Consider the following 22,014-nt stretch of genomic DNA (forward strand, 5'->3'; position numbering starts at 1 on the left):
CACACATAAAAAAAATATAGAGTGAAAAGATAGGACAAGGATTGGGAGGGAGGGGTAACAAAGCCTGGATGTAGAGCGACGGAGAGTAATGACCAAGGGAGGAGGAGGAGGAGGGAAGAGGATGGGAGGAAGAGTAGGAAGAAGGGTGAGCTGAGGGTGGAGCAGGAAATGTATTGGGGTGAAGGTGGAGGTTCAAGAGCAACCATGACCCCGAATGAAACAATTATACGGCTATTTGCAATCACGTCAAGCACACAGGGTCCGGCCAACAGACAACACAGCTACTGGTTATAACACGAAGCTAATTAATAAAGAAAGAAAAAAATAGTGTCCTGCTCATAATACTGTTCATTGCCAATATCACGAGTCAATAGACATAAATCTCGATGCTGGTTCTTTACCGATAACTACTTTGTTGAACTATTGCCCGACGCTTTGTTAACTGAGCTGCACGACACAGGAGCGCCACGTAGAGTTGGGTGTTTGGAACCTTTAATGTCATTCACAGTTTAACGATAACGAATACTGGTGAGCGGGGAGAGCCTGTAGGTGATGGGAGGCAGGGGAGAGGGGAGAGCCTGTAGGGAGGGGGTGATGGGAGGCAGGGGAGAGGGAGAGCCTGTAGGTGATGGGAGGCAGGGGAGAGGGGAGAGAGCAGGGAGGGGTGACGGAGGCAGGTGGAGAGGGGAGAGAGCATGTAGGTGGGGAGGAGGCAGGGGAGAAGGGAGAGCATGTTGGTGATGGGAGGCAGGGGAGAGAGCATGTAGGGAGGGGTGACGGGAGGCAGGTGAGAGGGAGAGAGCATGTGGGTGATGGGAGGCAGGGGAGAGAGATGGCACCGGAGGGGTGATGGGAGGCAGGGAGAGGGGAGACATGTAACGGAGGGGTGATGGGAGGCAGGGGAGAGGGGAGAGAGCATGTAACGGAGGGGTGATGGGAGGCAGGGGAGAGGGGAGAGAGCATGTAACGGAGGGGTGATGGGAGGCAGGGGAGAGGGGAGAGAGCATGTAACGGAGGGGTGATGGGAGGCAGGGGAGAGGGGAGAGAGCATGTAACGGATGGGTGATGGGAGGCAGGGGAGAAGGGAGAGAGCATGTAGGGAAGAGTGGTGGGGAGGGAGAGAGGCACACACACACACACTACAGCACCAAGTCTTAGTTATAACCCTCTCATCCACTAAACTAATGCACAATGTAAACAAAACACAGACTGCCTTATTAAAAATCCTCTTCTGACCCAAAAAAGAAAACTACTCCTAAGTTTTTGTTGTCATTTACAGTGATGTTTACGACACGTTCTCTCGGGTATTATCTGGATAACGCCACACTCCAGTGCATCAAGAAATAGTGGGGCAACTACACGCACACTCGCGGGACTTAACAACATTGTCATTTATAATGGTTATTGGACATTTTTATCTCGAAGTTTGCATGACCGAACAAAAAGCTATCTGACCGAATCTTTTTTTTTCTTTTTTCTTTTTCCCCCCCATGTCCTTTTTTTTGTTTTTACCAATAGGTTCGGTATCTTTCACTGGGAAGCTGGATGTTTGTTTTTTTTTATTAATTTTCGATTAAAAAAAAAAGGCTATCTGGAATGTTGTTTACGGAGAGAGAGAGAGAGAGAGAGAGAGAGAGAGAGAGAGAGAGAGAGAAAGAGAGAGAGAGAGCGCGCTTGTATCAGTCTCTCTCTCTCTCTCTCTCTCTCTCTCTCTCTCTCCACAAGACTCCCTTTCACCATGTCATCCTCAGCGGAAATTAAGCGCAAGAAAGCCACCGTTAAGACCACCAAACTGACTGCCAATATCCGGGCTCCCCTCGTGTTCACTATCGCTATGCTCACGCCGAGGCCAAACAAAACGGCTAGTATAATTCCCTCTTGGACTTACACACCACGAGTTTAGGGGAAAAGAGAACTAAAAGAACAGTGACCATCTTCACCAGGAAAGAAATCACCTACGTTAAGAAATATAGTCATTCAGAGCGACTTCCTAACTTTCTATATTGGAGTTAGACCTTGGCATCCATCTTTAAAGGGAGTATATCCAGAGCAAGTGTGAGTGTCGTAACCCTTATGTTTAGCTCTGTAGAGAGAATTAACAATACAGGTGTATGTGATATTTCTTTTACAGGTGTGTGTGTGTGTTCTTTCATATGCAGGTGTGTGTGTTCTTTCTAATACAGGTGTGTGTGATATTTCTTTTACAGGTGTGTGTGTGTGTGTGTGTTCTTTCATATGCAGGTGTGTGTGTTCTTTCTAATACAGGTGTGTGTGTGTGTTGTTGATGCAGGTGTGTTGTCTGGAGCACAATCACAGAAACACTTAGATGTAAATTTTATGTAAATCTCTACAGGGTATTGTAATGGTGACTATCAATAACAGTAGCGGCATCCACACTAACCCTGACTCACTCTGCTTCTATTAATGTCGATATTCTCTGTTATAACTCTTATCTAATTATCCTCTACCTCTCTGCCTCTCTCTATATATATATCTCTTTATATATCTCTCTGTCTCTCTCTGTCTGTCTACATACTTTTTTAATAATTAATAATTTTCACTAATAACCAAATATGAAGAAAAAGAACAAAAGAACATTGAAGAGGAAAACAGAGACAAGAAACTAACAGAATAACAGCGAGGCGAACAACAACAGAGAACTGCGTCAACCTCTAACCTTATAATCTCAACTTTCAGAAACTTTTGCCATAAACTTTCAGTCTCCAGAGTCAAAGAGTGCATCGTGTTGACAGAGAAATTTTCCCCAAGGACACTACATAAAGTATGACTCAGGTGTAGCGAGCTTATAGGGTGTATATAGAAGGTAACATAGGAACATAATTAACCATCATTTCTGAGTTGCAAAGATAATTGGTAAAACTTTTGTTAAACTTCATTAAAAATATCTAGAATTGTTTAAAATTAGTTATAAAATTATATTTAAAAATTTGATTGAATTTAGTATTAACATCTTGAATAATCATTAAAATTGACAAAAATTAATAGAAAAATAGATTAATTTAATATCATCTTCATAATGTCGCTAAATTACACTAAAATGTTATTTTAAATATTTTCTTAAAAAGTCACAGAAATGAACAAAAAATGATCTTGAATTTGCCAGACCGCTATAAAATCAATGTACAATCACTTAAATTAATTGTTTTTAGAAACTTACGAAAAATAACTAAAACCCTGAAAATCACGAAATTTCACCTAAGTAAATCGCAAAGTGACTTAGATTTAATATTTTCCTCCTTAAAATCACCTAAGTTTAATATAATTATTGTAAAACTCACAAAACCTCACTAAAAATCTCTCAAAAGTCACTTAAATTCTGTGATATCTGAAAACTCGTAAAAATACCCCCCAAATCATTTAAATTCTGTAATATAATCTTAAAACTCGCTTAGATTCAATAATATTATCCTAAAGATCACGATAATTCACTTAAATCAACCCAGGGAGCCGCTAAAGGAACCCTGAAATTCGCTAGATCTGTCGACTTTTCCGCTAAATTGGCAACACAGTCCAGCCATCACCTTTAGCGGGTCTCGTCACCAGAGGAGGGGGAAGAGAAAGAGGTGGAAGAGACGAAAGAAGAGGAAGAGAAGAGATGTTGCAGTTCTTTTTCTATCTCTTTTTGTTTGTCATCCACCACGTTTCTTAAGGCTACTGCATCTCTTTTTCGTTAAACTTGCTCTACACTTATCCCTCTTTATTCTTCTTCCTTCTCTTATCACCCTTCTCTTCTCTTTTAATCCTCCTGTTGTCCCATCTTTCTTCTTTTTCATCCTCTCTTTTTTCAGGTATCTTTATTATCCTGTGTTCTCTCTTTGCCTCTTTCTTCTTCATTCTCTTTATTTACCTCATTCATCACGACTGGCAGAGTAGGGTTGGGTTAAGAGAGTCGAGTATCACTTGATGTTGGTACTCCAACCTCAAGTGTTTCACGTAGCGGCCATCTTGAGGAGCAAGTGACGTACTTCAGCCTACTTATGGGTGCTGTGGCGCAGACGAGGAGCAGGTAGAAGAAGGGAGAAGGGAGAATGAAGAAGAAGAAAACAAAAGAGGAGGAAGGTACTGGCGAAGAAGAAGAGGAGGAGGACGAAGAAGAAGAGGAGGAGAACGACGATGATGAAGAGAGAGAAGAAAATTATGAGAAGGAAAAAGTCAATGAAGAGGAGAAAAAAGGAAAATAAAAGAAGAAGAAAATAAATAAAGAAGAGAAAAGGAAAAAGAGGGAGGGTGTCGTCTAATGATTATGAATAAAAATTAAATAAAAAGTTACTTAAGTATATAAGTAGATAACACTTAATAGATAACGTAACACTTAACGCAGTAACATGACACTTAACAAAGGAAGGAAACCCTCAACACATGATACACACACTTAGAAGATAATGAATAGCAGGAAAAAGATAAAAGGAAGAGGCTAAGTGGGAGACAAGAGGGAGAGCTGCCTCCGTCACCACTCTCCTGCGGTACATCTACAGTAGTACGACCTGCCCCTACAGTGAGTGCCAGCCTCCATCAGTGAGTGCCAGCCTCCATCAGCGAGTGCCAGCTTCCATCAGTGAGTGCCAGCCTCCATCAGCGAGTGCCAGCCTCCATCAGTGAGTGCCAGCCTCCATCAGTGAGTGCCAGCCTCCATCAGTGAGTGCCAGCCTCCATCAGTGAGTGCCAGCCTCCATCAGCGAGTGCCAGCCTCCATCAGTGAGTGTCAGCTTCCATCAGTGAGTGCAGGCCTCCATCAGAGTGCCAGCTCCATCAGTGAGTGCCAGCTCCATCAGTGAGTGCCAGCCTCCATCAGCGAGTGCCAGCCTCCATCAGTGAGTGCCAGCCTCCCATCGTAAGTGCTCCATCAGTGTGAGTGCCAGCTTCCCAGCCTCAGGAGTGCCAGCTTCCAGCCAGCCTCCATCAGTGAGTGCCAGCCTCATCCGCCAGTGAGTGCTCCATCAGCTGTCAGCTCCAAGTGAGTGCCAGCTCCTCAGCGAGTGCCAGCTTCCATCAGTGAGTGCAGCCTCCATCAGTGCCAGCTTCCCACTCATCAGTGAGTGCCAGCTCCATCAGTGAGTGCCAGCTCCATCAGCGCCAGCCTCCATCAGCGAGTGCCAGCCCATCAGTGAGTGCCAGCCTTCCATCAGTGAGTGCCAGCTCCATCAGTTGAGTGCCAGCCTCCATCAGCAGTGCCAGTCCATCAGCCAGCCTCCATCAGTGAGTTCCATCAGTGAGTGCCAGCTTCCATCAGTGAGTGCCAGCTTCCATCAGTGAGTGCCAGCTCCATCAGTGCGAGTAAGTGCCAGCTTCCATCAGTGAGTGCCAGCCTCCATCAGTGCGAGTGCCAGCCTCATCAGTGAGTGCCAGCCTCCATCAGTGAGTGCAGCTTCCATCAGTGAGTGCCAGCCTCCATCAGTGAGTGCCAGCCCATCCATCCATCAGTAGTGCCAGCTGTAAGTGCCAGCTCCATCCCATCCCAGTGAGTGCCAGCTCATCCGAGGCCAGCTCCATCAGTGAGTGCCAGCCCATCAGCAGTGCCAGCTCCAGTGAGTGCCAGCCTCCATCAGTGAGTGCCAGCCTCCATCAGTGAGTGCCAGCCTCCATCGGTGAGTGCCAGCCTCATCAGTGAGTGCCAGCCTCCATCAGTGAGTGCCAGCCTCCATCCATTTGTGCCAGCTTCCATCAGTGAGTGCCAGCCTCCATCAGTGAGTGCCAGCCTCCATCAGTGAGTGCCAGCCTCATCCCCAGCTTCCATCAGTGAGTGCCAGCCTCCATCAGTGAGTGCCAGCCTCCATCAGTGAGTGCCAGCTCCATCAGTGAGTGCCAGCTCCATCAGTGAGTGCCAGCCTCCATCAGTGAGTGCCAGCCCCAGCCAGTCCAGCAGCCTCAGAGTGCCAGCCTCATCAGTGCAGAGAGTGCCAGCCTCCATCAGTGAGTGCCAGCCTCCATCAGTGAGTGCCAGCCTCCATCAGTGAGTGCTCCATCAGCCTCCATCAGTAAGAGTCCATCAGCCTCCATCAGCCAGCCTCCAGCAGCCTCCATCAGTGAGTGCCAGCCTCATCAGTGAGTGTAGTGCCAGCCTCCATCAGTGAGTGCCAGCCTCCATCAGTGAGTGCAGCATCCAGTGTGAGTGCCAGCCTCCATCCAGTGGTGCCAGCTCATCAGTGAGTGCCAGCTTCCATCAGTGAGGCCAGCCCATCAGTGAGTGGTGAGTGAGTGCCAGCTCCATCAGTGAGTGCCAACCAGTAAGTGCCAGCCCATCAGTGGTGCTGGCCTCCATCAGTGAGTGTCAGCTTCCATCAGTAAATCAGCATGATGTGAGTGTGATGAATTATTGTTATGAGTGGAAGGAGTAGTGTTCCTGGTATGATTTCTGTTGTATTAAAGAAAATGAATATTGTAGAATCCGACAACATCGAATGGCTTGGTTGAACATCGTGCTGGAAGGCATGGCGTGGCTTCTGATAATCGTGTTTGTGATGGTAGAGGAAATGGTGTTCTGACCGGTGGTAATGTATCTGCCTGGCACAGTGTAGATCAGTGTTCGGGTTTATCTGGAGCTTCTGTATATAGTATAGTTCCTCGCCAGAATATAATCTCTCTCTCTCTCTCTCTCTCTCTCCCATTACATTATATATATTTGTAGTTTCTTTCCTCGGGGTAGTGCAAGAGGCAATATTCATAATACACTTTCCAGATAATAACTCTGTTGATGTCGTTGTGTAAATATCATCGTCGTATACCCCCCCCCCAGCTAAATCCTGGTACACAACACTGTAATAATTTTTTTGGTACCATTTACACCAGTTGTTCTGTAATGTTCGGCTGTAACATAACGTTGCCAAAACAATTTACAAAGCTATTTGTAACTCCTAATTAGTTGCATAACTCTCCGCTCTCTGGACACACACGAATGATTCTCTCTCTCTCGCTACTACACTTCAAATTGAGGCCAGACACTGCGCTACACCCCGCCTTAAATGTTGGGTCTCGTAACGTCATGGATCTCGTAGCGTCATTGGTCTCGTAACGTCATTGGTCTCGTAACGTCATTGGTCTCGTAACGTCATTGGTCTTGTTGAACATGAAGAATATTTTCTGTGAGATACTTGTATCGAGTTCGACCTTTCAGCATCCCGTCCTCTGGCGAAGTCAATTATTGAAACATTTTTGACTTAACGGCGAAGGAAGACATAAATTGATAGTTGTTGCACAGTGTTAATTATTCAAATGAAACACCGGAAAAGGTAACAGAAGATAAGATGTACTAAGAACAGATAACAAAATACATCTTTTAAAATATTCTTCATTTTACTTCAATTATAATCTTTTCCCGTTGCAATACACGGTACAACACTCAGGGGTTAAGTTGTGCCCTACGGTAGATATACAGTAGTCTTGAGTTTTCTGGTTTTATTCAAGACTGGTCCACGTATTTTTTACTCAGGACGGAGATGGTAATATAACTAAGTGGTTTTGATAGATAAACCTGTACCTTCCCATTATATATATTGTTAAAAGAAGGAAAATATTATTGTAGAGTTACCGGGAACTCTCTCATGTTGCAACACACACACTATAAATACTAGGAAAAAAGCGACAGACTAATTGCTGACGCATTATTCTTATTACTTTCAATCACACACTAATCCAGGTTGATTAGAGGTGACGGGAGGTCACATGAGGTGACATGAGGTGACGGGAACTGAAGGGAACAATTTTACATTATAATACATCATAAGCACAATATTTTTATAAAGGTCCCGAACATTTACATTATATAAACGAAAAAAAAAAAATCAAATAATAATTTCTCGTGACATTTAAAAAGCGTACTGGGAGTTATTTAATTTGAAGGACGAAGCTGTTTAAAGGATATGATTAGGATCCCTTTGAGGGTGAACGAGAGTATTAAAAAAAAAAGTTGTCATGTAGGAAGTGTGTATGAGTGTGTGTGTGTGTGTGTGTGTGTTCTATTCCGTGTTTACATAAGAGCAGTCACAAACGCACCTGCCTCGTCTGCTCATTAACTCGCCTTTCTCCTTCTCGATCTTATTAACTTAGATTTTACTTATAAACTTATTTGTAAAAAGGTTGTTCTGTCTTTGCTTTTAATTATGAGTTTGTGAAGATTGTTAACTCGAGTCTAAGGTTTGTAGTTATGTGTAATGACGAGTATATAAGTGGAGTGTGTCTGTCTGTTTTGTTGTCTGTCTTTTGTCTGCCTGACTGTGTGGGTTTATTTCTGTCTATTTCTGTCTTCTCTCTCTTTCTCTCTCTCTCTCTCTTTTACATTTTCTTCGATCTAGTTCTCTCTTCTTTATCATTTTATCTCTTTTTCTACTTCTCTCTTTTTCCCTTTTTTTCTTCGTCCTTTCTCTCTGTCATCCTTCTCTTTTCTTCATCTCCTCACTCTCTCTTTCTCTCACACTCATACCTTCGCTAATCAGTTTGACCACAATAGCACCGCCCCAACACGCTGAATGCATTACGGTTATGGCCAGAATAGAGTGGCCAATTAAATTTCTGGCCACTCATTATTTACTTTGGAAACGCAAATTCTGTATTTTCCGGAAACCAAAATGAGAAGTGACGTAACTGTGGCGAAGCAGAGTTTTATATTGTAATTAGATAATTTTCACATAAAATAAAACTCACTACCGGTGACAATTAGGTGTTTCAGAATGTTTATAATAATATATAAAACTAAGCTATTAAATTCTCTACGACCAGATGATAAGGTTATATTCTAATTTGGTGGTGAAATTATTAAAAATGGTGTTAAGTGAGTGTGAGTGTGTGTGTGTGTGTGTGTGTGTGTGTGTGTATTATAGGACGCCAAAGAAGAAATTTTACGCATTAAAAACCCTCAACATGACGACAGTATAATACCATATAGATATTCAGGAATCATACGGTACATAATGATTACATCCAGAAGCCAAACATATTTTAATTTTTAGATTTTTGTGAACGACTTTGACAGAAATTTTAAAATAGGTTGAAATTTCCAGAAGAGAAATTCACACACATATGACAAAACGAGTTCGAGAGTATTAATGAGGTTACGTCAATCATGTAGTTAGGTTAGGTTAGGGACCCGCACACACACACGCACACACACACAATTATCTGAGAGGGGAAGTCAGTCGGTCCTAAAAGACATCCATAGAGCTGACTGGAATACAAATTAACTGTGACTGGTATTACGAACAGAGGAGGAGGAAGAAAGGGAAGAAAATGGAGAGGTGTTGATAAACTATGATAAAGAAGGAGATAGATAGGATAGGAGAATAAAACAACTGTGGGGGGGGTGTGACGGAAGACGGAGACAGGTGTGACGAAAGAAAGAAGAAAGAAAGAAAGAAAGAAAGAAAGAAAGAAAGAATGAAAGGTAATACATAGACTCCAAGAGACACATAAAATAATCTGACTTCTGTACCAGTAAAAATATTAAATTTTACGAAATATTACCAACAATATTATTACTAACTTAACATAACATAAATCCTCCACAGTTGGGGGGTATTATTACTTAGGGTATTACTGCTATTAATCATGCGGTTCACAATACTTAAATCCTAAATTGTTCAGATCTAATCGCCTTAAAATATACACTTTTGAAATTACTTAAAATCATGTATTTGTTTATGTCTACTTGTTTATATATTACTTATATGTTAGGAGTTATGAATTGCGATAGTATCTTATTACTTAAATCATGGTAATTGATATCATGTAGGATTGATAGATTGGTTGAAAGAAGTAATGAAGTCACTCGGCTAGAGAAAGAGAGAGACTGATGAAGAATTAAAGTCATTATCAGAGAGAGAGAGAGAGAGAGAGAGAGAGAGAGAGAGAGAGAGATCAGTATTGCGTGAGCTGACAACATTAGTACTCCGGGACTCCTGTTTTTCGTTGCGCATGACAGACCTGGAATGTAAATGACTCGGGAATTCGGATTCATGAGTTTGAGTGAACTTCCTCAGCAGCAGCAGCGTGTGTGTGTGTGTGTGTGTTATATCAGGGAGTAGCACTAGAGTTGGTAGGGGGGACGAGTGGCTATTACACCTGGAGGCCGGAAAGAAAGGTGTAATTTGGTGGGTTCCGTGGTGTTACCTGTAGCATTACGGACACGCAGGCCGCTTCAGGGACACATGTTCTTCTCACGCGGTAGGTTTACAGACGAGGAAACAGGCGCTGACGGGGAGAAATAAATGAATGAGGACTTCGAGTGTTGTGTCCGTAGGGTGGGAGGAGCTGGAGGACTTGTCTACAGTAAAGAAGGATCTTTATAGTTCTAAATGCCATATACAGGAGGTGAGGCTGCTGGTCGTAGGATGGAAAGACCTGGGGGGATTTTTCTACAATAAATAAAGATTTTGATGATTCTGGCGACTGATTAGAAGACCTTCGAGGGCTGTGACCGCAATATAAAAGGTCAATGAGGATGTTGACCCGAGTCAAGACACACATGGAGTGAGAAGGACGTCAGCCTTAAGGTTCAAGCGAAGGAAAATCAGGTCTAAATGGGCCTTTATAAAGCTCCTTTAGGATCTCCATATGTGACTCAATATACAAATATTTCGTCACCATAACACACCTATTAGTTTACTTAATCTCCGAAGGGTAATTCATTTTACAATATTTAATTAAAGTATCACTAAAGCTCAATTACTGAAGTGAGTCTTAAATATAATCGTCCATAATTGGTTGACACTGTGGCACGTGCCCATCACCTTCACGTGACATTAGAGGAAGAGATATACGTCACCTGTAACTAATTAGTCAGACCTTTTCAATGTCCGTGGCAGCACCCGGAGGTATCAATGTCGACGCTAGATTTAACTTAATAAAAGATTAACGAGTTCCAGGTCGTCCCTAATGTCCCGAGCATCATTACCACCTCTTGCCAACTCTGATCTTCCGGCCTGACTTTGATCTTTACCAGCTGGTGAGTTTTTGTCGGGTCGAGTTTCCTGACGTGAAGGACGACCAGCTGCCTCAAACTGTGGTGCGTACCGGGTCCCGTTATACCTGTCACCTACCCTAGTAGTACCTGGAGGTGGCGGGGATTTCACACACGACCTCCCTTCCATCATCACTGCTAGAGACACCACCACCTCCCCTCTTTTCACTAACACTGTAATCCTCCCTTCTTCTCCCCTCCTCCCTCGCTAACACCACATGACCCTCCCCTCCATTACATTGACCCTCCCTCCCCTCGCTAAAAGCACAGTGACCTTCCCCACCCCTTCCCTCCCCATAGTACAATATCATTCCCCCTTCCATCACCTCCCCTCACCAACACAGCATAAACACCATCATCTCCCCACACCAACACCACAATGCCCCTCCTCCTCTCCCCTCACCAGCACCACAGAGGGGACACTAAGACCATCATGAGGGGAAGGGGAGCCATAATCAGTGGTGGTGGTGGTGACCGGGAGGGAAAATTGCGACGCCTGGCAAAAATCAACCTATCCCATACCTCTTCTTCATTGCTTTTCCAGTTCCCGTCCCCTTTTCCACACACTTTTTTTTCCTTCCTATATTTCTTCTTCTTTTCATTTTCTCTTTCCCAATATTTTTCTTGTTCTTCTTCTGTTGTTTCCCTGTTATATTGTTTTTCTTCTTCCTGGCTCTTCTCCTAAATATTTTGTCTCCTCAGTGTTTTTACCTTTATATGGCTATATTTTGGTCTTCTGACTTGGCTATTACGACTTTGACTTGGCTATTTATAACTTGACTTGGTTATTATTCATTAACTTGGCTATTTATGACTCACTTGGCTATTTATGACCCAGACTTGGCTATTTATGACTCACTTGGCTATTTATGACCCAGACTTGGCTATTTATGACATTAACTTGGCTATTTATGACCCAGACTTAGCTATTATTCATTCACTTGGCAATTTATTCCTCTGACTCGGCAATATATGCACTTTACATCGATCTGTGGTCCCTGACTTTATCATCAGTGCCATTGAGCTGGTTATCAATACGTTTGAATTCCTTCCAACCTTTATCAACTGTCGTGTGTGGCCGCGTTTCTTCCCGTCCTCCAGATCTCCTCAGCTCAGGTCCACTCGTACTAAGTCACCATTTCTTTATGTGTTTCCCCCACACCTTCCTCCCTTTTTCTTGAGATTTGTGTGTGTGTGTGTGTGTGTGTGTGTGTGTGTGTGTCCTTTCTTAGCTTTATTTCCTGTTCTCTTCTCTCTTTCTTTAACTCCTCTTTTCCCTTTGTTCTTATCTTCGTTACCTCATTATTTTTTTAACGCCATTTTTATTTCCCCGTTTTTTTATTTTTTTTCGTTTTTCCTTTTCTTTATCTTTATTTTCTTTTCTTCTCTCTAAGTCTTCGTGATTGTCTTTTCCATTTTTCCCTTTCTTTATCTTTATTCTCTGTGTCTTACTCTTTTTCCCTCATCTTTATTCATTATTTCCTCTCTTCACTTTCAGATCGTCTGTATACGAAAATAATGAAGAATAGCTAAGAGTCATCCTGTTAATGGTGAGGTGGTTGTGGTGGTTGTTATGGTTGAGGTTGTAGTCTCGTTTACCCTGGTCGTGGTTGCCGTGGTTGTTGTTGTGGTGGTTTATGGTTTAGGTTGTGGTCGCAGTTATGGTCGTTTATCCTGATCGTGGTTGTCGTTGTTATGGTTGTGGTCGTAGTTGCCTGGGAAAATCTTATTACCTTTAAGAGCCATAAGTAGAGGAGTGTTTTCGTTCGCTCAAGGTCTTTGTGTTGTTTATTCTTTACCTCTTCCTTTGTGAGAGAGAGAGAGAGAGAGAGAGAGACCACTGGCTAACATTTACCTCCGTGTATCACCTCACACGTCAGTCTCCCCAGAATAGAAAATCTTTCCTTCTCGGGCTTTCTTCCATCCATCCACCCATCCATCTGATCACCGTAACAATCCCCCGTCACATATTTTTCAGAAAACCAAAAAATAATATACACCTTATTTACCTAATGGCCACTTCAAGGTCGGAGGTGGCCATGCCGAGGATAGGAAGGGCTGTGTGTGGCCCTTACATTGTTTGGTAGTCTTGCCTTTAGGGCGAATTTGAAGTCCAGTACTGCTCTCGATGTCACAGCTTGGGCTTCTTCACACCTTTGTTTGAAGAAGATTGTCCTTATTTTTGTCCTGCATGGTACAGTATATCTTGGCAGGCTTGTAGTTATGTCCTCTGGTTTTGGTGGTGCGTGACATCACAAAAAAAGTAATGTCCCGGGTTCACGTTTTCCATCACTTTCATGATTCTGAATGTCTCACTGTGATCTGCCCTATTGTGTCTTATCTGGAGATTTGTTCGTCCTAAGGCCCACAATCTTCTTGGATAATGGAGATGACACAGTTCCAGAATCAACCTACTTGGAGAAAATTATATACTCCGATTATAAGTGAAAATACCATTGTGTACCTATATCAAAACAGCCTGAAGGTGGTGTGTGTGTGTGAAAGGCTCGCAAGAAAATAATATAAGCCTCCCAGATACTCAACCCAGTGTGACAATCTCCGCCAAGAGCCTCAGAAGACCAGTTGGGTGTTCACGGCAAGAGAGGGGCAGGTGACGCGCGACGGAGTTCTGCTGTCGGTCGATGGCGTGCTCTTCCAGGGCAAAAACTATATATTTTTTCTTTTTATTTTCTCTTTATTTCGTCGTTCACTCGTGTGTAAGGTTGTAGAAATATAATACACAAAATACAATTGGAGAATATTAGAAGTACAGGAAATGACGTGAATTGACAGTAATAATAAGTTGAAATACAGACATACATCCAACACCCACACCACCCCTACACACACCCACACCACCCCTACACACACCCACACACCCCTACACCCACACACCCCCCGATAACCCCCCCACACACCTCTACACACACTTAAGTCCGCAATACCCTAAGATAAACTTTGACTAAACCATTAAATATAACAAATAAAGCCATCAGGTTATTAATATTTTGCGATACATATATCTTAGAGGAGCGTCCATACCAACACTTGAAACGACCATTACTATGACCAATATCATCCATTATTTCTGTTTACTGGGAGGGAGTTGGCAGCTGCTATGCACAAATAACTACGAGATTCTGCTGCTACGACCCTTGATACATGAAGCTTTGTAAAAAGAATCAACAACTCGTAGATAACTTGTGTGTTCGCTCCTCACTAATCTTCCTTTTGAATTACGTTGAAATACCACGTTAAGTGACCTCTCACCCCTGGTTATTATATAAAATTTATGTTCCACTTATGTTATTTGTATATCATCAACTTAAGGCTGTTGTATTTTTCAATAAATTATCATTATTATTATTATTAGTTTTATTATTATTATTATTATTATTATTATTATTATTATTATTAACCTGTACACATAAAATCGTGAATGTAAACAAAATAAATTCTTCTGACAATAACAAGAGAAATATTCTTACTGGAAAGAAAGATAAATTCATAAATTCGTGGCGGGGAGACTACGGTATGTGTTGCTGGTGACGGAAGGGTTAACGGTATACTAATGAGGGAGCAGAGGTATAACACGCTCTAGCAGTGTTGATTATTATGAGGCCCGAACAGACTGTTGTCGTGTATCACCACTGGGCGTGACGAACACCTCCACCTGTCCTGCCAGTTGTGTTGTTTACAATGTTTCACTGTCACACGTAGGCTGCCAATAACTTATAATATAACTCAATCATAACTGGTGCTGCATCACAACTGGTGCTGCATCACAACTGGTGCTGCACCACAACTGGTGCTGCATCACAACTGGCGCAGCACCTCAACTGGCTCTCCAGATTGTGAACATAATGGCACAATAAAGGCAACGACCCGAGGTAAAGAACCTGTTTACCGCAGCAAGTGTGTGTGTGTGCTTGTGTGTGTATTAAACTCTAGTAACAAGGTAAGCACAAAAGCGTACTGGGGAGGATCTGGTCCCATCCTCTTTTTCCCGCCGTTAAGTTCACATTCTCCCACCTTAACAGCACTGCCGATGATCCCATAATGAAGCCAAAGATCTACACTACACCTGAGAGCCACTGCCTGAGGTACGGGTCTTGTATGTCAGTTACCTCGGGCGTGCAAGATAATTGAAGATTTCTACTTTTTTAATTGAATATTTGAACTCCATTAAGTCTAGGCATCCTTGAATAAATTATTACTTACTGTATGAGTGGACTTAACGAAGCAAAGTGTCATAGGATTTAATATTTACTTAAGTTGTTCTATTGGTATCTGTGGTATGTCATTTAGCTGTAGGAATTTATCACACTGTGGAATCAATGTCTGGTGTCAGGAAGAGATGATGAACTACAGCTATGATTAACTCGTAAAAACCATAAAACAGGAAACAAATGCCACAAAAAACCCTAGAAATATATTGTGATTATTATTTTCGGTTGGGTATATCACTAACAATGGAGAGAGAGAGAGAGAGAGAGTTAATAGACACAGATACTCAAGGTGCTGACAGACAGTTGCCACGGTGATTCATCCTCTCTATGTGTCGTCAGTGCCACGATTGTTGCCAGTAGCAGTATTGTGTCAGTGTAACGGTAATCAATAAACACAGTCTTACACTCCTTCAAAACACTCCATAAAGATTCACCTTCAAACTCCCACAACACAGATTTATGTCAATACCGGGTATATTTTTTTAAGCTCTTTTTAATGAACAACTAAAGGACGTTTAGATGTTCCTCCCGTGTAGGCCTGGAAGAGGTCTGCATACAAGACCAGTCCCCCATCCTGCTTCACCCCTGACATCCTAAGAACAATGCTGCAGACTACAAGGCCACCTCGTACCCCAATATTTATAAGCCATGCCCCCTCGCCTTATCGTGTTATTCTTTCTCTCTCAGGACCAGAAGCAGCAGCTGTTGGCATCATGCGCTCCCTTGTAAGTACAGTATACCGGCTGCCTCTCTCTCTCTCTCTCCTCCGCCTCTAAAGGGGAAGAACTTGTTGCCTCCACCACTGACTTGACTTTCACCCATAACGTGTGACACTATTTGACGATTATTGAAGTGTTATGTGATGAGAATTTTTACCCACCTATATTTCACAAGTTAAAAATATTATAGACGAATTAGTTAAGTTATATCGCTAATTGTTACATAATTTAGTGTTCTATCGCTACTAACAGAATACAGTTTCCGGTTTAAAGATTATATTGAATGTTGTTAGCGTAAATACTTAAACGCTGTAGGCACCTGAAGAAGAAGACAGACGCACACACAACAGGTTGGATCTAGAAGCATTAATCCAAAATAAACAACGAGACCATAATTATAAATGTTGTTACCAAAGCACTTTAGACAATGACTTCAGGTAACCAAAAAACATCAAGGAGTGATAGTTAATGAATAAAGCCTTAATGGAAGCTGATAATTATACTAATGAAAAGTATTACCACCAGATATAGAAAATATATAAGATAAAAACAGTTCCAGAGATGATAAGACCTGACCAGACCAGACCAGACCAGGTAAGACCAGACCAGACCAGGTAAGACCAGACCAGACCAGGTAATTAGAATGAGTTCAGTATTTGATAGTACATGAATCAGTCAACTACCTTAAGGACGAAGACAGGAATAACACGAAGAAATTAAGATGATAATGAAGATAAGGGATACAGGGCACAACTTCTAGGTCTACTGTGTTTATGTCCAGGTCGTGTTTATGTCCAGGTCGTGTTTATGTCCAGGTCGTGTTTATGTCCAGGTGTGTTTATGTCCAGGTCGTGTTTATGTCCAGGTGTGTTTATGTCCAGGTGTGTTTATGTCCAGGTGTCAGGTCGTGTTTATGTCCGGGTGTGTGTTTATGTCTATGAGGTGTGTTTATGTCCAGGTCGTGTTTATGTCCAGGTCGTGTTTATGTCAGTGTGTGTTTATGTCTAGTGTGTTTATGTCCAGGTCGTTTTGTGTCCAGGCCGGTGTGTTTATCAGGTCGTGTTTATGTCAGGTGTGTTTATGTCCAGGTGTGTTTATGTCCAGGTCGTGTTTATGTCCAGGTCGTGTTTATGTCCAGGTCGTGTTTATGTCCAGGTGTGTTTATGTCCAGGTCGTGTTTATGTCCAGGTCGTGTTTATGTCCGGGTGTGTTTATGTCCGGGTGTGTTTGTCAGATGTTTACGTTTCGGGTGTGTTTTTCGGGTGTGTATGTCAGGTGTGTGTTTGTCAGGTCTGTTTATGTCAGGTGTGTTTGTCAGGTGTGTTTGTCAGGTGTGTTATGGTAAAAATGATTCACTTTCATGTAAGATGTTTTTCACTAACCTAACATAATCAGATTTTATGTATCCTAGGTTAGGTTAGGTTAGGTTAGAGGAGGACACAACTTGTACAGGAAGTGTGGAGAGTTAGTGACTGCGCTGGTAACAACTTGGGATTAGAGCTGTTTATTCTGCCAGGTTAAAGATGTCAGGACAATGCAACACGGAACAGACTCACCATGAAAGCTTTAACCCTTTGAGGACAATAGTTTTTATTTACAAGGACGATGACTAAGCCCTTTGAGGACGATGGTTTAACTTTTTCGTCCTCAAAAGATTATGACTATGACTTTGGATTTCTCAGTTAATTAAAGAGTAAGCGTTTGTTCATTAACCATAAATTATATACATGTTCGTGTGTTTGTTTAACTCTCATATATTCATTGTTTTATTTTTCACAGCATCCGGATGTGAATACTGTTAATAAGGAAACTGTATCTGTCTTCATCTTTACTGACACTGTGGACACACATGTCATCAATTCTGGCGTGAAATATTATATTTTTGAGTGAATGCCTGGAGTATGTATTAGTGAAGGGTGTAATAAGTGAGGTGTTTTTCCAGGTGATGCTAAGTGTGGTGGTGGGGGTCGCCCTCGGCCAAGGATATATCCCGGACACGCCGGAGGTTCTGGCGGCTCGCAACGCCTTCGTCAAGGAGTACAACCGCCTTGCCATGCTGGCGGCCCAGGCGCCAGACACACACATCTACCACGAGCAGCTTCATCATCACCCGGGGGCAACCAAGCATCACCATCATCATTACGGCGTACCCCTTCCCTCCCTTCAACAGCATGCCGCTGTCAATGCTTATAAATATTCAGCCAACCTGGGCCTCAATGAACATTACGTTCCAGGCCCTAAGACATTCTCCTCCGTCAACCATCTAGCTGGCCATATGGCAGGACACCAAGCGTTCACTGCTCAGGACGCTCCCGTGGTCCCCTGGACAGGACCTCTAGCGGACACTGTGCCTGCAGGCCTCAATGGCCAAGTGAAAGACACCCCAGGTGTGGCAGCTGCCAAAGATGAACATTTCAAGGCCTTAAAAATGGCTACACACACACCTACCGGTCATACGCCCTACACCCACACATTCCATCCGCCTGCCTCTCACTCCTTCCAGCACATCCCCGCCCCCGCCCAAGCACTGTTCCCAGCCCCCGCCCAAGCACTGTTCCCAGCCCCCGCCCCTGTGAAACCCTGGACGGGACCGATGGCGGACACTGTGCCTGCGGGCGTGGATGGTTTTGTTAGAGACACCCCGGGAGTGGCCAATGCAAAAGCAGCCCATTACCAAGCTTTGGCTTCAGCCTTAGGCTACCAGGGTGTCAACTTTGCGGTTTAACGGCAGGAATCTTCAGTGGCGCAGTTCCGTTCTCAGGTGAGAAACACTTGGGTGGGGGAGGGGGTACATACAGTCACCAGGTGAGGAGCCCCGAGGGGTACACAGTCACCAGGTGAGGAGCCCCGAGGGGTACACAGTCACCAGGTGAGGAGCCCCGACGGGTACACAGTCATCAGGTGAGGAGCCCCGAGGAGGCATTTGGTGAGGTGTGTGCAGTCACCAGGTGGAGCCTGGAGAGGCACACACACTCACCAGGTGTGTAGCACATGTTTACCTCTGTACCTAATGCTTCTGGGTAACTAAATCTTTTGTTTAATATACTCCATAAGCTTTTATTTTCCTTAAACACGACTGAAATTAACTGTCAACGGAAAGTTGAACCTTCATGAGAAAACTAATCATCTTTAGGAGAAAAAATTTCCTGACATTTGACCTACAACTTGCTGTAGTTATAAAGGTGACCTCCAGCAAAAGGTAACGGGGGAGGATATCTTGAGGTCTCCGCTAACGACCAAGTCAGTGTTTGGTGCAGAAACTGAGGTGAAACCAACGCAGAGGCCGACGTCACATACAACGCTGATGGCAACGCCGAATCAACGCCAACGTTTATGCCGAGAGTAAGTTAGCCTTTCTGTTGCTATTTTGATGTGAAGAATAATAGAAAAAGGTCAAAGGGAGGAAAAAATCTTGACATAACGCCGAGTTCTTGAAGAACCTGAACGAAAAAAAAAACCCGACCTGGCACCAACCGTCGACTGTTGGACAAATGACTTTTCTGTCAACAACATTAACCGCTATAAGAGGAAGGCCTTCTGACACCACAAGTTATACTTCACATTTCAGAACCATTTTTTTTTACTTAAGAGAGATCTTAAAACCCAGAGGATAATGAATTAGCCATCTAAGTACAGTCGTCTTAAACCCTTTAGTACGATGTCTTGACCCTTTGGATACAATGAACTATATTCCCTTGAGTAAGATGACCTCATCCTCAGGAGGTTGACATTGTACAGGGATATACATCAGGATACGTCCTAACAATGTTTGCATAGTGACATGGCGCCCATATTGTTAGAAGACAACGGTGTCGAGGATGTAAAAATAACTCTTGACATTCTCGACTTCCAAATGTGTTTCGAAATACAATGGAGAGCTTTGAGACTAAGAGAGACGGGTGTTGAAAGTGACCCAGGTTCCTCAGGGTGGTCGTCTCGTGTCGTAGGTCGTCTCGTGTTGTAGGTCGTCTAGTGTCGTACCGTGTCGTAGGTCGTAACTGTCAGGGCTTTAACTCTGGTATACGATCATCACACCAGAAATAAATCTTTATAACACAAACTAATTAAAGGGATTTGGTCTATTTATTATGACGGGGATAACTTCATTAGTGTAAAAGGTGCATTAACATCAGAACCATTTGTTGAACGTATATCATTTAGGCAGGTGAGAGAGACGAGGACTGACCGCCAGGTTGGACAGGTGTGTAAGGCAGGTGTGTCTGTCGTATTTACCTATCTGATTGATGGTTTTAGTTTGCATTGAATTATAGACAACAATACCAATAGTGATGCTAAAATAAGTCTAACCTAACCTTAGTAATAGATGATAATTGTATCTGAACACGCCTGGTCGCGCAGTAGATGTTATTGCTGTTAAAATAAATCAACCTTACCATATGTTAAATTAACATTATCAGCCTTGAAGGTATTTTAACGTTAATATAATCAAATTTTTCATGTAAAACGTTGTAAAATGTTTTATATAAAGAATCATAACAGGCGTCCAGGTTAAAATACTGTACTAATTATGGCTGGTCAATAATTATCCTTACCTAGTTAGTGAATCAAATACCTAATAATTGTTTCCTGTCAACACAATTTAATATTTCAGTTTCGATGTCTGTAAAAAATATAATCTTCACTGGTGTTTAGTTTGTCTATAAAAGCTTTGAAAAGTTGATTAAAAAAACTAGGAACACCGCTCTTGTTATTTCCGCGTTGTTCGAGATTTTGTTTCGTTTTCATTAAAAGTGGTGTTGTGGGACGAGAATTTTTCCTCTTGTTTCTTATCAAACTGTAAAACTGTGTCGGCCCCAACAAATACAGCACACTGTATCTGATGTGCTAAAGGTCAAGGCATAGAACACATTCCTAAACCAATAGAGATAACAAGTAAAACAAACAAAAACCTAGACAAAATACATACAGGTATAAACGTTACCATGGTTACGTAAACAACAAAAGAACACTAATGCTATTGTTTTAAGAACGAGAGAAGGAATAAAGTAAATAATGAAAGAATCACAAGAAAAACTCATTACTTTAAGTTTTCTCCCGCGATCAGAGCTTAGTTAGGGCCATTCAACGGGTCCAGTCAGGTCACCTACACCACACGACTCAATTACAGTATAATAAAATAAGGTAACACACACACACACACACAACACACACATAACACACACACACACACACACACGCACGCACACACACACACACACACACACACAGGTCGAAAGTTCACTCCTCAAAGGCCAAGGTGAAGAGACCTCACCACTCAGACAAGGTTAACTAAATCACGCATCGCTTATACAGTTAATTTCTTCTTGTGGCTGTACTGTACTAGATTATAAGATAGGTAAAGTTCTCACACATTATGTACATAGACGAATGACATCACACATCATTTTAAAACACAAACTACGCACACATAGATCTTGTTATTGACTTATAAATTACACGTGAGGGAAGTTAGTGGATTTCTTCCCTTTGGTGAGGTAAATATGTGGTGAGTGTTGCTGGGTGTAGCAGTGAATGATTGTCTGGTGGGAGTCAAGGGTCTAGCTAGTGTGGTGGTGGTGGTGGTGGTGGTGATAGTTTGGTGGTAGTGTGGCTATGATAATGTGGTGATGAAGGTTTGGTTGTGGTGTGACTAGTGTGGTATTGGGTAAGGTAACCGAAATGACTAAGTGGTATCATTACAACTGTTCATTATTATCTTCTGTTCTACCAGTGGAGAGAGAGAGAGAGAGAGAGAGAGAGAGAGAGAGAGAGAGAGAATTCCCTCCCTATCAGTAACAGGATTAGCTGGAAATGCTTCTGGTTCTAGAGGGGTGAGTGAGGTGATGGGATGTGGGAAGGGTAGGAGAGGAAAGGGCGTGGTAAGGGAAAGGGAAGGGAGGAGAGGACTGGAGAGGGCGTGGTGAGGAAAGGAAGGGGGGAGGGAGGAGAGAAAAGAGGGTAAAAGGACAATAACGGGGGTAGTGAGAAGGGAAGAATTCTGGCTGAGTAAATCACAAATAATCTTGAAAGGTCAGAGGTCAGTGAAGCGGGTGAGTCAGCGACGAGTAACATGAACAGAGAGAGAGAGAGAGAAAGA

At 42.8% G+C, this 22,014-nt stretch overlaps 1 protein-coding gene across 3 annotated transcripts; it reads left to right on the forward strand.

The window, feature by feature from the left end:
* Positions 1–15,794: 15,794 nt before the first annotated feature.
* LOC121871819 lies at positions 15,795–18,962 on the forward strand. 3 transcript variants are annotated; one of them, XR_006089960.1, is made up of 3 exons: positions 15,795–15,923; positions 17,860–18,786; positions 18,819–18,962. XR_006089960.1 is itself a non-coding variant. In XM_042374328.1 (2 exons), exons 1-2 carry the CDS (start codon positions 15,801–15,803, stop codon positions 18,640–18,642), a joined length of 906 nt encoding a protein of 301 aa, XP_042230262.1. In that variant the 5' UTR covers positions 15,795–15,800; the 3' UTR covers positions 18,643–18,962. The 3 variants fall into 3 exon arrangements, 1 of the variants encoding a protein (XP_042230262.1); XR_006089961.1 differs by having other exon boundaries at positions 17,860–18,754; positions 18,787–18,962; XM_042374328.1 differs by having other exon boundaries at positions 17,860–18,962.
* Positions 18,963–22,014: the final 3,052 nt, after the last annotated feature.

The sequence above is a fragment of the Homarus americanus genome, unplaced genomic scaffold (assembly GCF_018991925.1).
Source record: "Homarus americanus isolate GMGI-L3 unplaced genomic scaffold, GMGI_Hamer_2.0 scaffold39675, whole genome shotgun sequence".
Classification (NCBI taxonomy): Eukaryota; Metazoa; Arthropoda; class Malacostraca; order Decapoda; family Nephropidae; genus Homarus; species Homarus americanus.